Below are 21,072 nucleotides of genomic sequence, written 5' to 3' on the forward strand. Positions count from 1 at the left end.
TTAAAAAAATTAAAGTTTAACTTTCGGTTAGCATCTCGGAATTGATAAAGTTGCATCTGTGGGTTTCTCGTCGTTATGTAAATAGACATGGCGGACAGGTAATCTCGATAAGCTCTTGTTAGGACAGTTAATTGCAAAACATAGTTTTATATGTAATTTTATGTCGACGTTTTCAGATAAGTGACAAGTAAAACTGATCCTTATGAAATATTTTGGAAGACAAATTATATACTTCTGTTTATCAATACAAGTTTAAGATAAAATGATGCATTTTGTAAATATTTAAGAATTATGTGTAACGTTATGTAACTTAATGATAGAATTCATTTGGCACCTAAAAATGCGGAAAACATACATCTGAACGCAGAACACCAATGCATTTTAGGCTGCCCCTAAAGGCAGAAAGCAAATAAATAGGACAATTAAGTTTCTGCGAATAAATAGGCCATTTTAAGTTCTTTGCATTTTACAGAGCAAGTCCTAAGGCATCGTTTTATAGTATTCCTAGGGTACATTCGCTAGATTTTTAAGGAGCTTTATTACTTGCCACTGAATTCATGAAATTCTACATGCGTAAAATCCAGGCATTTTTGGAGATGCCTCCCTCACTTTTAGAGTCTCACTAAATTATTTTTTTTAATTTCAAAAGATAACACTTTACATGCATGTATATTCTGCAATTTAGAATTTAAAAAAGATAATTTTATAGTCTGTCCCAAGATATTTATGCAGCACATTTGGGCGATTTTTAATAAAAATAGTTGAAAGGGATATATATATTTTCAAAGATAATTTCATTGACACATTAATCATCTTTCACTCAGAAAAATTCACAGGAACGAAAACAGATTCCTTACGGAGATTTATAATGGGGAATGTTTACATCTTTTCTCCATTCGGAATGCACTCGGAATACATCGCGCAATTTTTCAATGTTATCATCCGGGCTTGCTGCAATACAAAATCTCTGTAGACATCACATTTTTTAGCATTGTATTGAAACCTGATAAGCTAACAGGGGCGTTTCGACTGAGAAATCTTGGCTATTTTTCATACTTTTGAATGAACATCGTTTGAACCCTGAGGTATTTATAAATATCAAGCAATTAAGCCAAATGTGAATCCAGGATATCTTGGGACAGAGTATAATGTATACTGCATAGAAATAGCAGAAAAATCCCTGCCTGTCATCCTTTTTTTTTCCTGAAAAACCCCCTTTACTTTATAAGTAATTGTGTTTAGCTAACTTTTTATTCATGTATTTTTGCACATCCCAAAAAGAAACATAAGCACCTTCGTGACCTTGCACATAGCTTTCAAAACAGTTTAAATGTTGTTAATTTAAAGTTAAATTATTATATGTATATATCATATGCATATAAACATGACAAGGGGTACTTTGTTTAGAAATCCACTTTCTTCACATTTGATGGATTTGAATTAATGAATTTGTTTTAAACTACATTATGTATGTACCAATCTGTCTCTCATGCACCCATGAATTGAACATGAGTCAGGAACCTGCAGACTATACATTGCCTTCAGCCTCTGTTAACATTTGTTTAATATTCCACCAGAGATTCACTACAGACAGAGAGTACACATAGCCATGACACCGACCAAACACGGGACACTTATCATTCCCATGGTGCCTCTGCAGTTCCCCTTACCATTGTGTCAGCTTACAAACACTTGCGAGAATCTGGAGAGGGTGTGAATAGTCACACAGAGGTATAATCATGACCAAAAAAAATCTTTATTTTATATGTACTCATCAATTTTCCTTTTTTGATACTGTTAATTTTACAGTGTGATCCAGTTTTCCCAGATTAAATAAATTAAATAAAAGTGTACATTTTAGCGCGTTTTAAAAGAGTTCGCATCAAAATAGCTTTGTTAAGTAAACATCATGTAGCTGTTTTTAGAAATATAGTTTTGTAATTAAAACTTTTAAATGGACAAGGTAATTTAATAAATTTATCATTATAACAGTAACTTGATCCAAAGAGTTGGATCACATCTCATTGCCGGATCAAGTTACTGTTATAATATATATATTTATCACTTTTAAATTTTAAAGCCTTGGTGTCAGATAGTGCAAGAATTAAAAGTATTCAAAATATTTTATTGTTAAATGTTATCTCAAAATTTGATGATAATATTTTATTTTCCATGCACTTTTAAGATATGGACTTTTTTTATTGATTAATCATGCCATATATAATACCGGTATGTAAAACTGGGTTGGGTTTTTTTCATTTGACAGCTTCCCTCTCACCGATTCCAATATTCAGTGTGGCATGATCTCAGAAATGCATGTCTAACAGGAACACAGCTAAAGGCACCAAGAGTTAGAGAAGGTCAGGTTTAATAATTTATACTGTGGATATAATAAGAGCCTTACATTTATGCTTTTGCCTTAATATTTTTTTTTCTTTTGTGAATATTTGTGAAATACGATTTTATAAATGATTCCAAGACAAGAATTTTCTTTTCAAATTTGATTGCATTTTTATAATTTTTTAAAAAGAACTAGCAATTTGTACATTGCGATAAAGAACTATATATGATATTAGTCAAATTTGGCCCCCATAATTCGCAATTTTTAAAAGTGTTTCAGGTACATTAAATTGTTGTGTTATTTTTGAGAGGAGTTGATATAAATTATATGTTTGGCCGATTTATTTGATTTATTTGCACTCACTGGCAGTATATGACGTCAGAAGTGACGCTATTTTTATAATTCAATCAAAATCAGTCAAAATTTGACATTTTTCTAATCTTTTTTCGAATGGGAAATATAGAGCGACGCTTTGAACAAGAACGAACTTTTTGTCACTTATAAGTCCTGGATAGATACATCTTTGGTAAAAATATTTTGGTTGTTCAAGCAATCGCTCAATGTTTTCTGAAAGAAAAACTGCTTCAAAACAAGCCGTTTTATGCTAAATATGCGAAAATGGCGGGAAAAGATAAACTTCATGATGTCATATTTTTAAACTGTGGGCAGTTAAATCAAAATGAAAGTTATGAAAAAATTTCAAATGTATACCTGTACCAAGAATACAAAGAATAACAGAAAAATGATGATGTTCATTTAAAGGGGCCATTTTAGGCCCAAACCATATATAGTCCTTTAGCAAAAATTGGCTTACTATGTTGCAGTGACTTAAGTCTTCTTTAAAAATCAGGTCCTCCAGAAAAAGACAAAGCATTTTATAAAATGAAAGATGAGGAAAATAAGATAATTCACCATTCCATGAAAGGGTCAGCAAAGACCAACTACCAACAAAAAATAGAGAACTGGGAGAATGCCAAGGTACTGTGTACAGCAGACTTCTGTCATCTGGTTTAAAACAGTCCTGTGGTATAATTTAAACAGCAACTGCATAGAAAACATTTATTTTCATCTTGACTAATAACTGTATTAATTTAATACAATAACACCTTGTAATGTAAAAAAGACTTGAATCCCATTATTCTTTGAACTAATGATAAGAGTTTGTAATAAAAATAATTTGCATCATGCAATAAATAAAAAGTAAACCCTCTTACCCTAATACATGTACTTTGATCTGTAGTTAATCAGGAAGGAAACTGGATTTTATTTTATTTTTTAATGAAGAGAGTTTCTTGATCTTAGAGATTTATCATAATGAGAGTGAGAATAAAATTGAATTCATTTTTTTCTAGTCAGCAAGCTTTTGTTACCAGGAGTTGAGTAATAAATACCAAAGATCAACTTTCTACAACATCCTGGGCAGACTGCGCGTAGTGGAACACCTCCATCTGACACACAATGAGTTACAAGACCTCAGCTCATACTCATTTCCAAGGTCAGACCTCTCTCTCTCTCTCTCTCTCTCTCTCTCTCTCTCTCTCTCTCTCTCTCTCTCTCTCTTAATATTTCTCTTAATATTGTATCTTAATTAGAATACAATACTGGACCAATGTGCAAATGGAAAACTGACTTCCCAAAATAGTGTTGAAAAAATGATTGTGTTACTGTAACCATATATTACATTTTGAGGTTTATTAACTACCAAATGAATATATTTTAACGGTTTAATTCATTTTAGGTGGAAAGCAACTAACTTCATCTAATTATTAAGTTCAATTAATACTAAATAATTATAAATGATCGAATAAAGCCCTTTGGAAACCATTTTCCACCTAATACAGAACATGCTAGATTTCTTGTGTTTCTAGAGCAAGTCTCTTACTGGTACAAAATAAAGAGGCTTTTCCATACATAGAATATCAAGTAAAAAGTTTGCAAATCATATCTATATACATATATATATAAATCTGATCAAAATCTGCTTGATCCTCATCTTTCAGATGTGAAGTACTCAACCTGAACAACAATTTCTTGTACTCCTTCAAGGTAATGCAATAATTGCTGGTCTATAAAATGTTGCTGTAAAAATTATTGCAAACAATCTTTTTTTTTTTTGGTTTAATACATGTACTGTAAATACATAATATATGCTGTCTAGTTTATAGTATATGCACATGTACATGTACCTAAATTAAATCTGAACCCAATTCCTAAAAGGCATTGTCCACCATATTTATCTTGCATTGCCGCTATCTCTACAACCCTTTTGCAATCCAGAGACTTTTTAATAGTTCAGTGCAAGTCCCACATGTGTAAACGTTCATCTTACATTGCCATGTTACTTGGTTACGATGAAATCATCAAATTTTTTGAGTTTCTTTCAAGCCAGCAGAAAAGTAACATCAAATATATATTGCAAGTCAAAGTATTAAGCAGATATTGCACATGAAGAAAAGAATAAATGCAAAAAATCTAAGACAAATCCTACACGTCAGCCACAAGAATTAGGTGTGCAATCAGCTGTAAGGAAACCATGGCTGATGGTGACTATTCCTGAGTCGTGGTGAGCTTTAAGCTCATCTCATTCTATGACATTGTATAAGCCTCCCCTCCATATATATACAGTGTACCTGGTATTTATATTAGCTTACCTTGCATTGATTCTTTGACGTTGTAGAACCTCCCCTCCATTCCAAAGATCCGTTATCTGGCACTAGAGGACAATGATATTGACTCATTCAATGGTCTATCTAAGCTTCGGTCCTCAACCATTGAAGAACTCAGCCTGAATGGGAATCCAGTAACCTTCCAGATTAACTACAGACCAAAGTATGTATAGAGAGACATGCAAGATGAAGTGGCACTCATAAAGCACTACATGTATAGCTAGCTGTTCGAAAACAGTTTTTTCAACCAATAATTCAATTTATTATTCATAATGCTGTCATTTTTCAGTGAACAATTTACTGTATAGTATATCCCGTTTTTTTCAACGTGTCACAAAATTTGTGAAAATTGGAAAAATGTGTAGCGTATTTAATTTGTGCGAGTCATTTTTTGCAATTTAAGAACGTTCTTGTAAAAAATAAAAAAGAATATAATTTCTGCATATCCAGTTATTTGCTATGTAAAAGTGATAAAAAAAAAACTTGTTATTTTATTCTGCTCATTAATTTTGATGAAAGAAATGAGTACTGGTACTGTACCAGTTATCGGCTAAGACCAGTTATCGGCTAAACTGAGGGTTCGGGACTATAGCACGCGAATATCCGAGATTTTTTAATTTAGTCGTCTGTTTTTAATAAAGAAAAATAAGTTTGCTTTAAAACTTTCTTCAATATGTTTTAAACATGAGCTTTAACGATCATTGATTACGGCTGATTTACATCTTTGCACTTTCAGCTGTGGGGGAAGTGACGTAATAAGTTAAAAATAGAAAATGACCTCTTTGTGATACGTAATCATATCCCTTCTTTGATTTGACATATAATATCAATACATATAACATTTATAAACAAAAGGAACTCACTAAATTCCGAGAGATTCATGGCGCAGTTGAACACCTGATTGTATAATTATGCATTGATAAGCGTACGATTGTGTGTATTACCGTATGATGATAAAGAAATAATTTTATGAGTTTAATTTATGTTTAATAACCCCTACGACCTATAGGCTGACCCCGCAAGGGACATGATTCAATAAACACTTTGCAGACTATGTTATTATCACGAAGCCGATAACTGGTACAGTAAATCATAAAACCTAGGCAAATTCTGGGCTTGCTAAAAAGCACAGAAACAATATGTTTTGGGTTCTAAATGATGATATAATCTAACCGATGGATAAATAAGGAGTTCACAATTTAAAGTATGAAAAGTTTTATTCCAATATATCAAGAAATAAGGAAACACGAAAAGAAAACGTAAAATTATAGCCGATAACTGGTACAGTGCCAGTACATATTTAGAAAAAGAGAATGAATGAAGCTGTACATTAAAGTTAGTATATTGTAATAGCCTATGGGAAGAATTTTTTTAGGGGGGGGGTTAACAGTTAACACTCTAGAATGAAACTTAAATGCATATAGATGAGATTGCCAGTACATATTTAGAAAAAGAGAATGAATGAAGCTGTACATTAAAGTTAGTATATTGTAATAGCCTATGGGAAGAATTTTTTTAGGGGGGGGTTAACAGTTAACACTCTAGAATGAAACTTAAATGCATATAGATGAGATTTACTGTAAAGGCCTGTTGGTCTCTTTTTCATTGATGGTCTAATTTTTATTTAAGTAGTTTGAATTACATGCACCTTGAATGTGTTTTCTGATATTTGTACAGGGTGTTCCAGATTTTGACTCAGTTGAAGGTACTGGATGGGATTCCCAAGCTCCAGTCTGACCTGGAGTTCCAGTCTGAGGAGGGACTGAATCCGGAATCGTCGCAGTGTGTTGTCATGTAGGCGCAGGTCTTTGTAAATAAACATCACATCAAAGACCGACAGCTTTAGCCTCAAATTAACAGGAAAAAATCAGGCCAGAATCCATTTTACTGTGAGGAGTATACATACATGTACTGTAATACGCATACACATATACAATTGTATATCCATTTATTGTTCACCTCTGTGATAGTATACAAACTCAATGGACTGTGATATATATACATGATCTTACAAATGAAGATAATTAAGTCATTACTGCAAAAGCAACTTCTTGATTTTGGTTGTATAGGTATTATGATTATTTTATGAACAAATTAATTCCCTACCAATCAGATAAATCATTAATCTACTGAATTTCATTCCTTGTTGTCAGATTTTTGTGATTTTCAAGAAACAGTAAACTTCTATCCATTCATCAACTCTTTTATATGTATTTTTATACTATTCCCATATTTAACGTGGTATTTGATCCTGTACATTTAATGATATGAACAAATATATACCCATACAAGTGTATTTCTTTATTTCCAAAACTGATAGTGACTCACAAAGCAGCTATCACCTTAATTGACTTAACTTCATCAAAAAGTATTCATTGTTTGTTATACCCATAATCTTAATTATCAAGATGTACAATGTCATGTACCAATAGTTTATACACAATTTTTTATTTGTACATCTATTTTATGTTATAATATTCTTTTTTGTTTCTTGTGACTTGCTGGTCATGTCAGCTTGAGGAACTTCTATTACTTTAATAGTTAAATACTTGAAAATACACCTTTATAAACACATTACTTTGGTTCAATTCCTTAATTACTAAACTTAGCAGAATGAAATGTAATGTTATCTAAAAGGAAACAGGGAATACATTGACTGTAGTAGATGTATAACAAATACAGGAACATGTACTTCTAAAAAGTTGTGATACTGCCTTCATCTGTTTCAGATGATAAACCATGAACTCTCAAAGAGGGGTCACTGACTGCATTTTGGCTTAAAAGTAATTTTCATCTTGCGCATCCCATACTTTCAGTAGAAAGAAAACAATATTATTTCAACATGCCCAGTGTTGGGTAGCCTCTCCCCCTTTTACATTTGGGTTAACCCCATAAAGAAACAAAATAAATGTCCTTTTTTTTGCAAGTGTGGATTGATCCAACCCTGGCATTTATTTGAACAAAACATTATTGTGATAATTAATAAAAGTATTCTAACAATTTTTGTTTATTATGCATTTTTAAATAATTTACTTTATCATAACCCTGACCAAATCAAAACCAAAGTTTTAATCATTAATAAATATAATCATATTTTGCTGCTGCATTTCACTGGTGGATAATATTATTATTCAGAAAAAATCAAAACAAGACAGTGAGATTTGTGACATTCATTTATTATGCACACAATTAAAAGATAGACTTCATGTCCTATTTGACCACAACAAACTTGTGTTCTATGTTATACACTCCCACAGACTGACTTGCTGGTTCATCGTAATCCACCCAGTCTGAATCCTGTAAAAATACGGAAACAGTAACAGATCGAGAACAAAATCAGTGTATATACTATAAACCAACTGTTATTCCAAAAAGTTTTTTTTGCAATTCATATGCACATGTGGATGTAATCAAGATAAAACTGTGACAATCATGCAGAGACACATACAGAGCATGTCTTCAAATATACTTGTATATGTAATCCACACAAAACAGTTACAAACCACAGACAAAACCCAGTGTATGAACATGTAATGTAATCAACATAAATGTGAAAAACCTGCATGGAGAAAAAGTTGACAAATTGTACACATGTCATGTACATGTACCAAACATGATATACAAATATCATGGTAAAGAGGTCTTAAACAATGAATGAAATGTAAACAATTACTAGATATCTGACATTGAGATAGTGACCATCTCAAACGGTCCAGCATAAATAATGGACAACAGGAGGAAAGGCATTTCAGAGGATTTTGCTTTGACCTTTACCTATGACTTAGAATTTTCCAGTTGGCATAGAACTTAAATTCAAGCTCATTAACCCTTACCTGAAGGCATTCTTTTGGTTCAATCTGAGCAAGATGAAGCAAGTGGGAAATAAATTATGGTCTAAAATGGACTTTAAAGAGATCTGCTCTAACCTGCTCATTTGACCTTGAAGGTTCAAAGTCACTGCACACCCTTTACACAAATACTTAGTATATGTGAATTATGAGCCACATAAAGCTAAGGGGACAGTATATATGATGTGAAAAACAGTTTTTTGCATGGTCTGATATGACCTTGACCCTTAACCTAGAAACTTTATTTAAGCTCACTGCACACTCTTTGACCAAAGGCACTCTGTGGGTGAAGTATGAGCCAGATTGGGAGATTGGACCAAAAGGAGCAATGATATGCTCTGGACAAGTGCTCTCAGATGGACTGATAGGATGGACAAACTAATCACTATAGGTAGCCTGCAGAGTGGGTCCCTAGTCATTAATTGCCTCATGTAAATGTTACTCATGGTGAAACTGATGTCAGATTTATCCATCAATGTTGCTATCTTGATGTAAACACTACATAAAACTTAACACTAGTACAGGGTGTAAGTGTAATTCATAGAAAACCTACCCCTTCATTGAAGGCAATTTCATTAAATGGTGTCCCAGATTCCACTCCTTCAGCAACAAACCCTGCCTAAAATAGAATTTGTATAAACATCTTAATTACTTTTATCAGTACATCATACTAGAAATAACAAAATCTTGCTTGTTCACTGATACTTCAAATGACATAACAAAAAAAAGGAAATATGATGTGTATCACAATGTATAGAAATGTATACTTGTAACTTCAATATTGCCTATATAGAACTGTATAGTTGTAATTTCAATATTGCCTGCTATACACTTAGACTTACTCTTGGGGAGAAGTCAACTGGTTCTATTCCTCTACAGTCAAATGCAACTATTGTAGCAAACTTTCCTACATCCTTGTCACAGTATGGCTTGATTGAATCTCTTAATATATCTGTAAGTATATGGATTATAAAATATGTACATACATATACATATATGTTATTGTTAAATTCATGATATACTCAGTTACAATATGTCATATTCATACAAGTATAAAAATAATAAAATACTGCCTTCACAATGGTTGCACTTAATACATCAACAAAATTTTTAGCAAGATTTACTTTAATTTTAATGATATAAGTGAAATTAAAGTTAAATCCTTCTCCATGCCATTAGGGCAGATAAGGCCAGTTCGTATTCCCAGTTTCTGTCATGCTAAGAGGATGGGAGTCTTTAACTCCCCCTGAATGGGACACCTGTCCATTGCAGGCCAACTCCCAGCGTAGCCAGTACCCAATTTCAGCTGTGTAGACTGAGACAATGCAAAGTGCTTTGTCCAAGTACACAACATCATGTGACCATGATGAACCAGTGACCTTTGAGTAACTGGCCTATGACCACAATACATGTATATAAGTGAAGAATAATGTTATATTAAATATATAAAATTTAATATATTAATTTTTTTTTACGGTAATTCATTTTTATATAGATATCATTGTAAAATAAAATTTATTTTTTTTTTTGTGGATGGAGGATGCCACAGAACCATTAAACTGAAAACATTTAAGTTGTCAGAGCCCGCTTATGTTATTGTTAACTCAACATGGCAAACTTTGATACAGGAAAAAGCCCAAGGGAAATATATCTCAAAAGCCACTATAATCATGATAAAGTAAAACATGAAGTTGTAGACACTTACCTATATGGTTTTCTCTGCTGCACAGCTTACACTTCATTACTAAACTTGCGTGTCCTCTTCCCCCTTTTACCGGAGTGTTCTCCTGCAAATGAAATTATCATATCCCTGACAGTTATACAACTATTGTATTTGTTTTAAAATATATTCTCTCATATCATTTTAAAACTGCTCATTTATCTATTTAAACTTGGATACCGGTAATATTTTTTTTATCAAGTTATACATTGTTAGAATTAACCAATTAATCGCGCTAGTGATAAGGTGAATTAGGTATTTGCTTTTTTTTAGTTTTATCCAATACAAAAATCTATCTGTTCATTTGTGAAGATGTTTAAGATGCTCTCTACATAAATAAAATCATGAGTCTAATTTTATACATTTAAGCATACTTACATCCAATGATAGATATACAAATTCTGGTGTCTCCTCATTGCAATTAGAGCACTTTAACTGAAAAAAAAATTTTAAAACTAGTGATCTGATATAATTCAATTTAAAGCAATATGAGCTGCATTTTTCATGTTGAATTGTTTTTTTACTAAAATGTTCTTTTCTACTGAAATGACAAAAATATCATGGTTTTCAAATTTCTGTTACCCATATTTTTGTTGAAAAGGCCGTTAAGAAGCCTTATTTGGAGCAAAATTGAATTATTGTCGTCCTGTACAAAAATTGATTTGCTATATATATTCTTTAGCAGAGAAATATTTCCTCTGACAAAAATTTATTTTATCAAATCTTAATTAGTTATCTTAAAAGTTTAAGTTATATGCAGACTCATCATTCTAGCAGGTTTTTGCAGCATAATAAAATTCTAAAAAATACAGCTCATATTGCTTTAATCAAACGATAGATCTGTATTTTCCACCTAAATTACTTTTATAACGTTATTTTATATTTAAAGACATCAAAATGTGGAAGGTACTGTACATGTATATATAAAGGATACACATAAAATCATTCATACCTTCAAGTACCAACGGAAATCCTCTCCATGTGCTCGAAAGTTTGTCAGGTTCTCAAGATCGGCTTTTATTTGCAAAGCTATTTTCTACATACAGAAGACTGAGAGTTAGTTACAGTGCTAACAAAGTGAAAGTATAGAAACGCGGGTTTAAATTAGGCTGTTCATTTTTGCTACGTCAACATGAAACCTATTGCATAGTTCACTATTAATATTTTTTAACATACGTATTTAAAACATATTCACAATCATGATTACTCAGTTTTGTCAATTTTTTAAACAATTTTAATTAATTACGCACCACCATTCTGCAAAGTGAAAGCTCCCCTACGCAAATTAAATCGTACGTAGAACTATTCCTACATACGTGGGTTTTTTCCCCCAGTGCTCATTTTTTTTTAACATACGTTTTTAAATAGATCATATTTTCCTATCAATTGCGATATTTTCAAATCGAGAGTATTTACCTAGTATCTGAAAAACAGTTTATTATAGTTTTAACCTAAAAAGCTATTTGTTTATCCTTTGTTTCTACATAATTCCTGAAATTTCTAAGAATATATTTTGTTAACCATTTTTATTTCATCAGATGGATAACAAATAAATGTTATAGACCTAAAAGTGAGTTATACTGAGATTTTTTTATGCTGGCAACAAAGTCACTGTCAGACTCCATTTGTTTTTCACTTGTATGACTTGACTAACAGAAAAGTAAAACCAGGAAAACATGAACAATGAAATGTTTATTCAATCCTAACTTGATCTGTTTCATCAACAAAATATCAGCCATTACAACATGATGCAAAAAAGAAGATAAACACAACTAAATCTATCATAATTTGGTTGCTCATTTGACTACAGACACAAACAAAAAATATTACCATCCTCATCATTTCTGCAATACAATTGTTAAAAATACCAATCTAGTACATAAGCTATTTCAGAACAATATCAAAGTAAATGATAGGGAAAATTATTTTGAATCACAATTAAAAATAATGTAAATTTAAAACTTTCCATTTAAAACTTTCCATAAAAGTGAAGAAAATCATGCACATAAAAATTGATTGTCCAGATACATGTATAATACTAGCTTGTACAAAATACTAAAATGATAAATAATTGACAAGAATATCTAAGTTGAATCATAAAAACACACACTCAAAAAACTCTATTTACATGATAAGATATGCATTAAGTACAAAGGATCATGATTTAGCCATATTTAAAACTTTCTCCTGCAGTGATCCAAGTTCTATATTTCTGTCCATTTTCACATATTTTCCTTTCTTGATTTCAACCACTGTTAGCCATTCAGGAACAAAATCTAACAAGAGCTTCATATGGGTCTCTACATCATCTGGAAAAAAAGAGAATAATAACAATTTTCATATTTTGTACATGTAAGCCTTATTATCTACAAAATAACAAATAACTAATAGTGATTGACAAAAATGGTAAAACAATGCATCACCAATTTCATTGGAAGGATATGAAAACTCAAAAAGATTGCATACTAATATTTGTGATTAACTTATATTTGTACATTTATCTTGATATCCCATACTCATTTACAATTCATCATATAAATCATCCTGCCAATTGTAGGATATAGCTATGGGCAGACTCTATGCAATGACACAAGACAAAGATTGTTTACTTCTAAATGGTAATTACCAGGTCCTTCATGGCCTATACAACAAAACAGGAGAAAAATTCAATAGATAGTTAAAATTATTATTAGTATCTTTAAGAAAGAATCAGGACACAAAATTAAAACAAGACTGCTTTCCTTAACTTATAGCTTCTGGCATATTTAAGGTAATCAACAATTATAAATAAACAGCAGTTTAACAGCTACATAAATGATAATTCAGTAGGCATAAAATGAATTTTTAGTTTGTATTTTTAAAACTACTATGACTTACAGTCACTTAAGGATACAAAACTTACCAAATCTTATTGTTGTTTTGTAACTGTCAGCCAGTTTTTGAATTATGTTCTGCATTGGGAGAGCAGGCTTTTTCTCTGTTACAAAATGAGTCCTCAAAATGCGCATCATTTCTGGGAGCCGACGAATCATCAAAGTCCGTTTGTCTTCACTGGGATCACGCATCATACTCATCTCCTGTTTCTTTGCTTCTTTGGCTCGGATCTACAAGTACAAGCAGAGATTTTGCTTATTAAGAGATAAATCTTTAATTTTCAGAGATTTTGTTCCATAAAAAACTAGAACTGTCCTAATGGGACTAATACCCCCGCTAGGCTAATTTCAAATGGGACAAATAATTGAATTGAATAATAATTAAGGTTTGGAACACATACAAAAAAAAATTCTAGAATTGTAAAAAAAATAGTTAACAAAGAAAAATTAAAATCAAAATTGTCAGAATTTCACTGTAAATACATATCTATAACAGTAATACATTTACAAATGTATGTATTTGATGATATATTTTTTTAATTTAATTGATTTAAAGAAAAACCAACAAAATGACAATAACCCCTCCCTTTGCAGTGAATAGAAATACCGGTAGCCAAGCAATGCTCTTCTGTTGATAAAACTTTCAATATCTTTCTAATAAGAGTCTTGACAGATGCAATTAGTTGTTTCAAATTTTCCTCACTTTCTCCTATTGAACTCCATATCAGAAAATTGATCCCATAGGACTATGATTTTCTTTGATGAGCTTGTTAAATTTAATAAACTCCCAAAACATTACCATAATTACCATACTATGTAAAAATATGTAAAAATGAAAATTTAATATTACAAACAATTCTAAAATTGCCCAAACACTACAATCATATCAGTAATTTTGAATTTCATTTAAATTAATGCCCAATAGGGTCACTTCATCAAATTACTTGACAAATAAATTTAAACAACCTCTAAAAATAGTTTAACTTCTTTATTAATAATTATATTATCTATTTCCTTATAATGATAGACCTTTTGGTTTACATGAAACAGTTTTAAAATAGCCCCAAAACCATCACCCATTTTACAGATTATCAATTTCCCCTAAACACATGCTCCATCTGAACCATGGCTCAGATAATGGCTCCCTTGGGACAAATGAATTCAGCCACACTTGTCTTTGATGTTCTCATTAGCTCCTAAGAATTTATCATTGACAAACAAAAACTTTGCATTGTCAGTTGATAGAATACTTATAAAAAATAATTTTTTTTTTTATTAATTAAGACGTAAAGACAAAAAACTCCATCTGGATGTATTTATATAAATATATTTTAGAGTGTTTTCTATTAATTAATTAATAAAATCTGTAAGGATTACCTCCCTTACTTTTCAACATTAGTGTACAATATATAGAAGAAGGAAAATGAAAACTGTCATAAAATCATTAAATCTTGTTTGATCTTAAAAAAAATTGCAGGTGCACATCTTCAGATGGTGTTCAACATATGTACAAATTTTCAAACTGTTCCATGCAGTAATAAAAAATTCTATAGGGGGGACAAAGTTGCGTCTACAGACAGACGGACAGACGGACAGGGTGAAACCAATATACCCCCCTAAACTTCGTTTGCGGGGGTATAATGAACCTATAATTTTCAGAGATTTTATCTAATTTTCAGAGATTTGGATTTCTAAAAATTTTTTTAAAGATTTTATCTATTATAATAAGAAATGAACATATAATTTCTTCATCTTGTCTAATGTAGATGTAAAAAAAAATTTAAGCAGTTCTTACTTTTTCTAGCAACGACTGGGGAACCCCTTGTAACTGTGCTGCAGGTTTAGTTGATGCAGACTCCACTGGACTCAGACTTTCTTTAACCGTATTCTCCTTGGCTACCGAATTAAGGGCCTTCTTCACCTGCAATGCAGAAATGAATTAAACATTAGCACGAAGATATTGTTGGGAGAGTTTTAATTAATTATTAATTAAATTAATTATCCTTCATCTCTGACAACCGTTATTTAATTTCCTGTACTGACCCTGTCAGGGAGCTTGGCTCTGTTATCCTGCAGCACATCTTTTGCTGACTGATACTTCTTGACGTAAGGTGGCTCGGGCAGGCTGTCCACTGGAATATCTGGCACCTCATCCAGAGAAAACTTTGGATGCCACCTTGTGATTTTGTCATCAGGGACAGAAAGGGGTCTTGATAGAGAAGAAAGGAATTTCTGAAAAGAAAAATTTACTTCAAAACTAAGTTAAACCTTATTATCAAGTACTTCATACAGATTCATAGTTCATATATGAAACAGAATTAAGATCATGAAAATATAATACACAAATAAACTAACTTAAAATGTGTATACATAATTCATAGCAGCTTCAGTATGATTAAAATACCTTGTGATGGCTTTTGACCACAGAAATCAGCTTGTTGTGAAATGTAGTTTTCCTTTCCAGAATGTCTTTAGCTGTAAATGAAGGTCTACCAGACTTTGTCGAAAACTTCTTCTCAGACTCTGTTACAAAAAAGGTGGGGGTAATAATCTCCTTTTTTTTCCTTAACTTAAATCCACATACATTATTTTTTTTAAAAATTAAACATGATAAATTATATCATTATTTTCATAAATAGAAAATGTAACTCAATAACTATGGCCAAGCAATGTATAATTTATTTAACAGAATTTTGAAGACAAGAAGCATTATTTTTTCCTATAAAGCATATCCTAATTTTTATAAATTAAGTTTTAATTCCACAACCAAACTAAAATATACTTATTTCTACTTATAATCACATTAAAAAAAAGAAGACTTTGTCAAAATAAAAATTGCAACAAAATTCCTTAAACTGATGCAGGTACTCACAATATTTACTCTTAACTAATTAAGCTGGAAAAACATAGTTCAATTAACAATAAAAATGTGCCCTAAAGTGTATCAAATCCAAGACATTACCATTACTGAGATTGGGTTCCACTGTGAGCTGATAATCATGACACTTCCCTCCAAATGCTGGGAGTCCTTTCTCCTGTCTAAAGGTGTATGCCTCAGGATACACAGTCTTTATCTGCCCAACATTTTTTTGCTCAAAGTTTCTGCAAATTTATGTCATTTCTAACATCAAAAATTTCTGAGAGATTGCAGTAACATTTAACATAGCATTTGTCTTTCTTCCATAGAAACTTATCGTTCTTATCAAAGGAATTAAAGTTTATTAACTTGGTAAATTTGACTACAAAGTAATTGTTTCAATACCAATTCTCATGCTTACCTTTTTGTCATTTCCTGAACAGCTGATTTGAGTTTGGAGAAGGTGCAGATTTCCGACCGATTATGTAACATGCTGACTGCAGTATCCATGCTCTTAAACATGTCTTCCAATAGCCTGTACTTGTAAGGCAGTGACAGGGAAGGTGAGGCAGGGGTTGCCAGGTGGTGGAATCTCTCATATGCAGGAGCCTTTGGCTCGCTACAAAATTCAAAATGCAAGCAATGTTTTTAAATATAAAAATATTGATATATCATTCATTTTTATCGATCATTGTCCAATACATATATATATATATATCAGTGGTGCTAACATTGCAAAGCCTTGCAATGAATAGTCCTTCAAAATTTAGCTCATAAATGTTTTATGACAGGAACAAATATTTTTTTCACCTCCCAAAAACTTTAAAAAGGAAAATATAGCCTAGTAACAAGATATTGAATAAATTTCTAACCAAAAAAATTACCTTTACCAATATTAGAACGGCAGGGGTGTGCAATTACAAAATTTGGCCACTAGCCCAGGGGCTAGTGGGAGTACCAAAGTTACTAGCCCAAGATTCAAAGTTACTAGCCAGACTATTTCGGACAAGTCGACATTTCATTTTATAAAAAACCCTGTATGATACTAGTATATACTTATTAATATACGAAATATTTATTACTTGCATGTTTTCTGTGGTAGACTAGTTCAAAAATATTCAACTTCATTGATCTCTCACATTTTAGTTACAAAATTGGTTTGGGTACCGTTTATATAATAAAACCCAAACATAACATTGTGAATGTGAACAGACTCTATAAAATCACTGCAACTATCTATGTGTGCATGCATTTTATCCTGTTTAATTTCCATTTACAAAATACACCTATGCAATTAATTAAGTAATGGTAAATTTTAATTTAAGATAATGGAAAATGCACAAATAATAATATGCAAAATATGATTTTTTTTTTAATTCACCAAGCAGGTCACTTTAAAATGTGTTCATGAGAATAGTTAGTGCAGAAATTTATAATATCTCTGTAATGTATCTCTCTCTCTCTCTCTCTCTCTCTCTCTCTCTCTCTCTCTCTCTGTGTAAAAAAAATTATATTAAAAAAAGCCAATGAATACATATTAAAGAAAAAGGAATCATCTTACACTGATGTCACTTGAAACAGCTGCACAGGTAACTACGGAAGCCATGTGCAGTGAGGCGTGACTATCTCGTCTAGCCACTGGTCAGGTCAACACTGTCGGTAAAACTTCAAAGTGTGAAACTCACAGCAGAGTGTTTTTCTCAGAAGAATGTAGCACGAGAAAAAAATGCTTAAGAAATTTTTAGGCTATCATGACTTAAAAGGAGCAGATATCATGCCTCTGTGATAACAATGACGATACACTTTTCCTACTAGGACACTGCAAATTTACCGGCATATTTTGCCAACTCTGGTTATAATTTACTAGCCCGACGGGCTACCACAGTTAATGTTTTTGCTAGTCCGACCTCTAAAATCGGTAGCCCCGGGCGTCGGGCGATGGTAATTGCACACCCCTGAACGGTATGGCAATACATCGATCATATTGATTATAAGGGCTCAAGATACATGTATCGTATAGTCACATGTGTATTGTGACTGTGATACATATTATGAGTTAAATTTCATCACTTTCAAGAATAATTTGATTGTAGACATAAGTAATTTCAATTAAAGTTATCAATAATTTTCAAGTTTTGTTTTTATCAATAGAATTTTATTTCTTTACCGCTTGTTGATTGATTTTGCAAGTAGTTGACAAATTTGCTTTTAGCCATCTTATATATAGAAGTAGGCAACACAGTCACCAGTTTCTCCAAAAATTGACAACTTTATGGTGATACACAGATCACCATAAAATAGCATCAACCAGTCATTCAGGAATGCACTGTTTCATACTTTGGTTTTCATATTAACTACCTGACAGGTTCTGATTTATCGGACTGCTTCACTTGGACCTCTAGTGCCTCAAATTTATCAAGAGCTGGTACATCCAGCTTTGCCTGAGCGGCTTCTGGTTTAGGCCTTGTCTTTGACTCCTTGATTTTCTTAATTTGCTTCTTTGCCTCATTCAACTGCAACAGCTGTGCTTTAAGATCTTCCAGTTTACCACACTTTTGCAGTTTGTCTTTGACATTGGCTTTGGACATCTAATCAGAAATTCAGAATTTAAGCAAAATGATTTCATTCCATTGTACGCAAATTAACAATTAAAAAAAAATTTCAATTCAAATGCAGAGAGATCCATGAGATCAACAACACTTAATTCATTCTATCCTCTTACTTTTTCCAAAGATCTTCCCTCTTTACCGAGCTCCTTTAATTTATCCATTGCAGCATGGACTTTGTCAGAAGTAGGGACACTGGGACCTTTCTTCATTTGCTGTCTGACAACCTCTGGAGTTTCTGGCAGGGGGGAGATGGCCAGGGGGGTGGTAGGAAGCTCCAGTGCATCTCTAAACTTCTGCTTCTCGCTGTTAGCTGGTGGCTCTGTTACCTAAAAATCAGTTATGTTTTTTTTAAACATAAGTCTCTTGAGATCCATTCAACATGCTAGATCCATTCAACATGCTACATACAGGGATGTGATTGGGAGCCAATGGGAGGAGAAATTCAATTCAATTGCAGGTCTTTACTGATCTCAAGAATAACTATTTTATTTCCTATTTTCCCTGTACCTAAATTTGAATAATGTTGATTGCATTGCTTTGTCCTAAGATAAGCTTTTTTCCTGGGCACTTTCTTTAACATTAAAACTTTTTTTTTACTGAGATTCAAGGAAATAAAATTTACATTCAAATTATTGTGCTTACACAAATAAGCCCCTCTTAATTAAACATTGCACAGCCTAGAGATAATAAACATAAGCAATAAAGTTTTACTCTAAAAAGGTACAAGATTTTCTGTTAAAGTCAAATGGATTAAATCAATGACTTATGTAAACCAGTTTCTTGACACATTTAATATAAATAATAATGCCTTCAGGCAACAGTTTTAACAGGCTTTGTTTACAAGTAGTGCCAATAGATTCTAGGTATTGATGATAATCCATAATAGTTTAACAATCCTGAAAAAAAAACAAAAAAAAAACCCACAAACAATTACCTCGTTTTCTGAGTTTTCGCTTTCACTTGAAGCTATAACATTGGCACGTAACTGTAACTTCTTTCTCGATCTAGGCGCCTTGATTGTTTCTTCTTTCTCCTCTTTCAGTGGCGTCATCACATTTTGGTTCCTGGTTCGCTTTTTGGTATCCTTTGTCTTTCCCTCTGTTGGGTTCTCATTGTCCTGCTTAGTTTTCTTTGATGGCGTCAGGGGACCATCGTGCTCGTCCCATGCAGAAGTTACCTCCTCTCCATTTGAAATTTTATTTGGGGAAGTTGGTCGCGATCCCAAAGCATCAACAATAGATTGTTGCCCTTTAACTTGTTTTATTCTTCTGGATCTTTGTTTGGGAGTCTTCGTTGATGCCGATTTGCTGCTTTTATCAGACGAAGAAAGTGTAAACAAAACATTCTCTGGTTCGGCGCTTACAGGTGCAGATATTCCCTTCCTTCTGGCGGACGATCGCGTTGCTCTTGTGGTGACGGATTCATTTTGAATCGTCTCAGACACATCTGAAATAATTTGTAGTTTTCGGCGTTTTGATGGTTGTGCATCTCCGTTTCTTTTCTTGGTCGCGTAAAACTCTGTTACTCGTGCTTGCGCCATTGTTGTTGTCAATTTTCCCGCTTGCGCGGGGGATCACGTGATCATCTATAAAATGAAAACTTCCGTATCAGGGTGTCATTTTCCGGATTGATCCCAAAGTAACTGCAAACATGTTTCATTGTCGTTAAGTTTTGGGGGGTTTTTGCGCGCATGTATTTGTATATTTACAAATCCACTTGTTCTTGGTATATTGCCAGTCAAAGATCTAATAGAAAATGTAAATTATGCTGAAATATTTTAATGTCAATCAAATTTGCAATAAAATTGAAACAAAGGAGGGAAAGTAAAAGCCGCCACGATTAAGATGAGTGCATTATGATGGTTCTGAACAATCATGATACTTAAAATATAAAAATAATTCCTCTTAACTTTGTCTTTAACTTTAAAGGGGAAATCCGCTACTGCTGAGCGCTGCCGGAGGTGTGAACAAAGATATTTATAATAGTACTTGTAGTAAAAAGTATACAATCATCGAGATGTGAAATACTAAACATACAAGAAATATTGATGTCCAGGTACTGGCGGGCCACTGATTAATATCATTTGAACCCGATTAACATAATTATTCCTTTTCTCATACAACTTTTCTCAAAAGTTCATATTTTGAATTTCAATGAT

The 21,072-nt window shown here is 32.4% G+C and overlaps 3 protein-coding genes across 3 annotated transcripts; 1 reads left to right on the plus strand and 2 right to left on the minus strand.

Annotated features, from left to right (window-relative positions):
- Positions 1 to 45: 45 nt before the first annotated feature.
- Positions 46 to 7,582, plus strand: LOC128189542 (uncharacterized). The gene is made up of 8 exons (XM_052861195.1): positions 46 to 98; positions 1,578 to 1,731; positions 2,267 to 2,360; positions 3,192 to 3,319; positions 3,694 to 3,836; positions 4,342 to 4,387; positions 5,019 to 5,170; positions 6,685 to 7,582. The coding sequence occupies exons 1-8, from the start codon at positions 88 to 90 to the stop codon at positions 6,803 to 6,805; spliced, it is 849 nt and encodes a 282-aa protein (XP_052717155.1). The 5' UTR covers positions 46 to 87; the 3' UTR covers positions 6,806 to 7,582.
- A 582-nt stretch (positions 7,583 to 8,164) lies between these two features.
- Positions 8,165 to 11,867, minus strand: LOC128189543 (CXXC motif containing zinc binding protein-like). Its single transcript, XM_052861196.1, has 7 exons — positions 11,826 to 11,867; positions 11,528 to 11,611; positions 10,954 to 11,010; positions 10,561 to 10,642; positions 9,698 to 9,807; positions 9,409 to 9,474; positions 8,165 to 8,304 (listed from the first exon to the last, which is right to left on the minus strand). The coding sequence occupies exons 1-7, from the start codon at positions 11,829 to 11,831 to the stop codon at positions 8,218 to 8,220; spliced, it is 492 nt and encodes a 163-aa protein (XP_052717156.1). The 5' UTR covers positions 11,832 to 11,867; the 3' UTR covers positions 8,165 to 8,217.
- Positions 11,868 to 12,248: 381 nt separating this feature from the next.
- On the minus strand, positions 12,249 to 20,492 carry LOC128189579 (DNA replication factor Cdt1-like). The gene is made up of 10 exons (XM_052861240.1): positions 19,849 to 20,492; positions 19,028 to 19,240; positions 18,664 to 18,893; positions 16,727 to 16,924; positions 16,411 to 16,550; positions 15,853 to 15,971; positions 15,492 to 15,680; positions 15,244 to 15,369; positions 13,478 to 13,679; positions 12,249 to 12,884 (listed from the first exon to the last, which is right to left on the minus strand). The coding sequence occupies exons 1-10, from the start codon at positions 20,452 to 20,454 to the stop codon at positions 12,733 to 12,735; spliced, it is 2,175 nt and encodes a 724-aa protein (XP_052717200.1). The 5' UTR covers positions 20,455 to 20,492; the 3' UTR covers positions 12,249 to 12,732.
- Between the last annotated feature and the right edge of the window lie 580 nt (positions 20,493 to 21,072).

Source organism: Crassostrea angulata, chromosome 6 (assembly GCF_025612915.1).
Source record: "Crassostrea angulata isolate pt1a10 chromosome 6, ASM2561291v2, whole genome shotgun sequence".
Classification (NCBI taxonomy): Eukaryota; Metazoa; Mollusca; class Bivalvia; order Ostreida; family Ostreidae; genus Magallana; species Magallana angulata.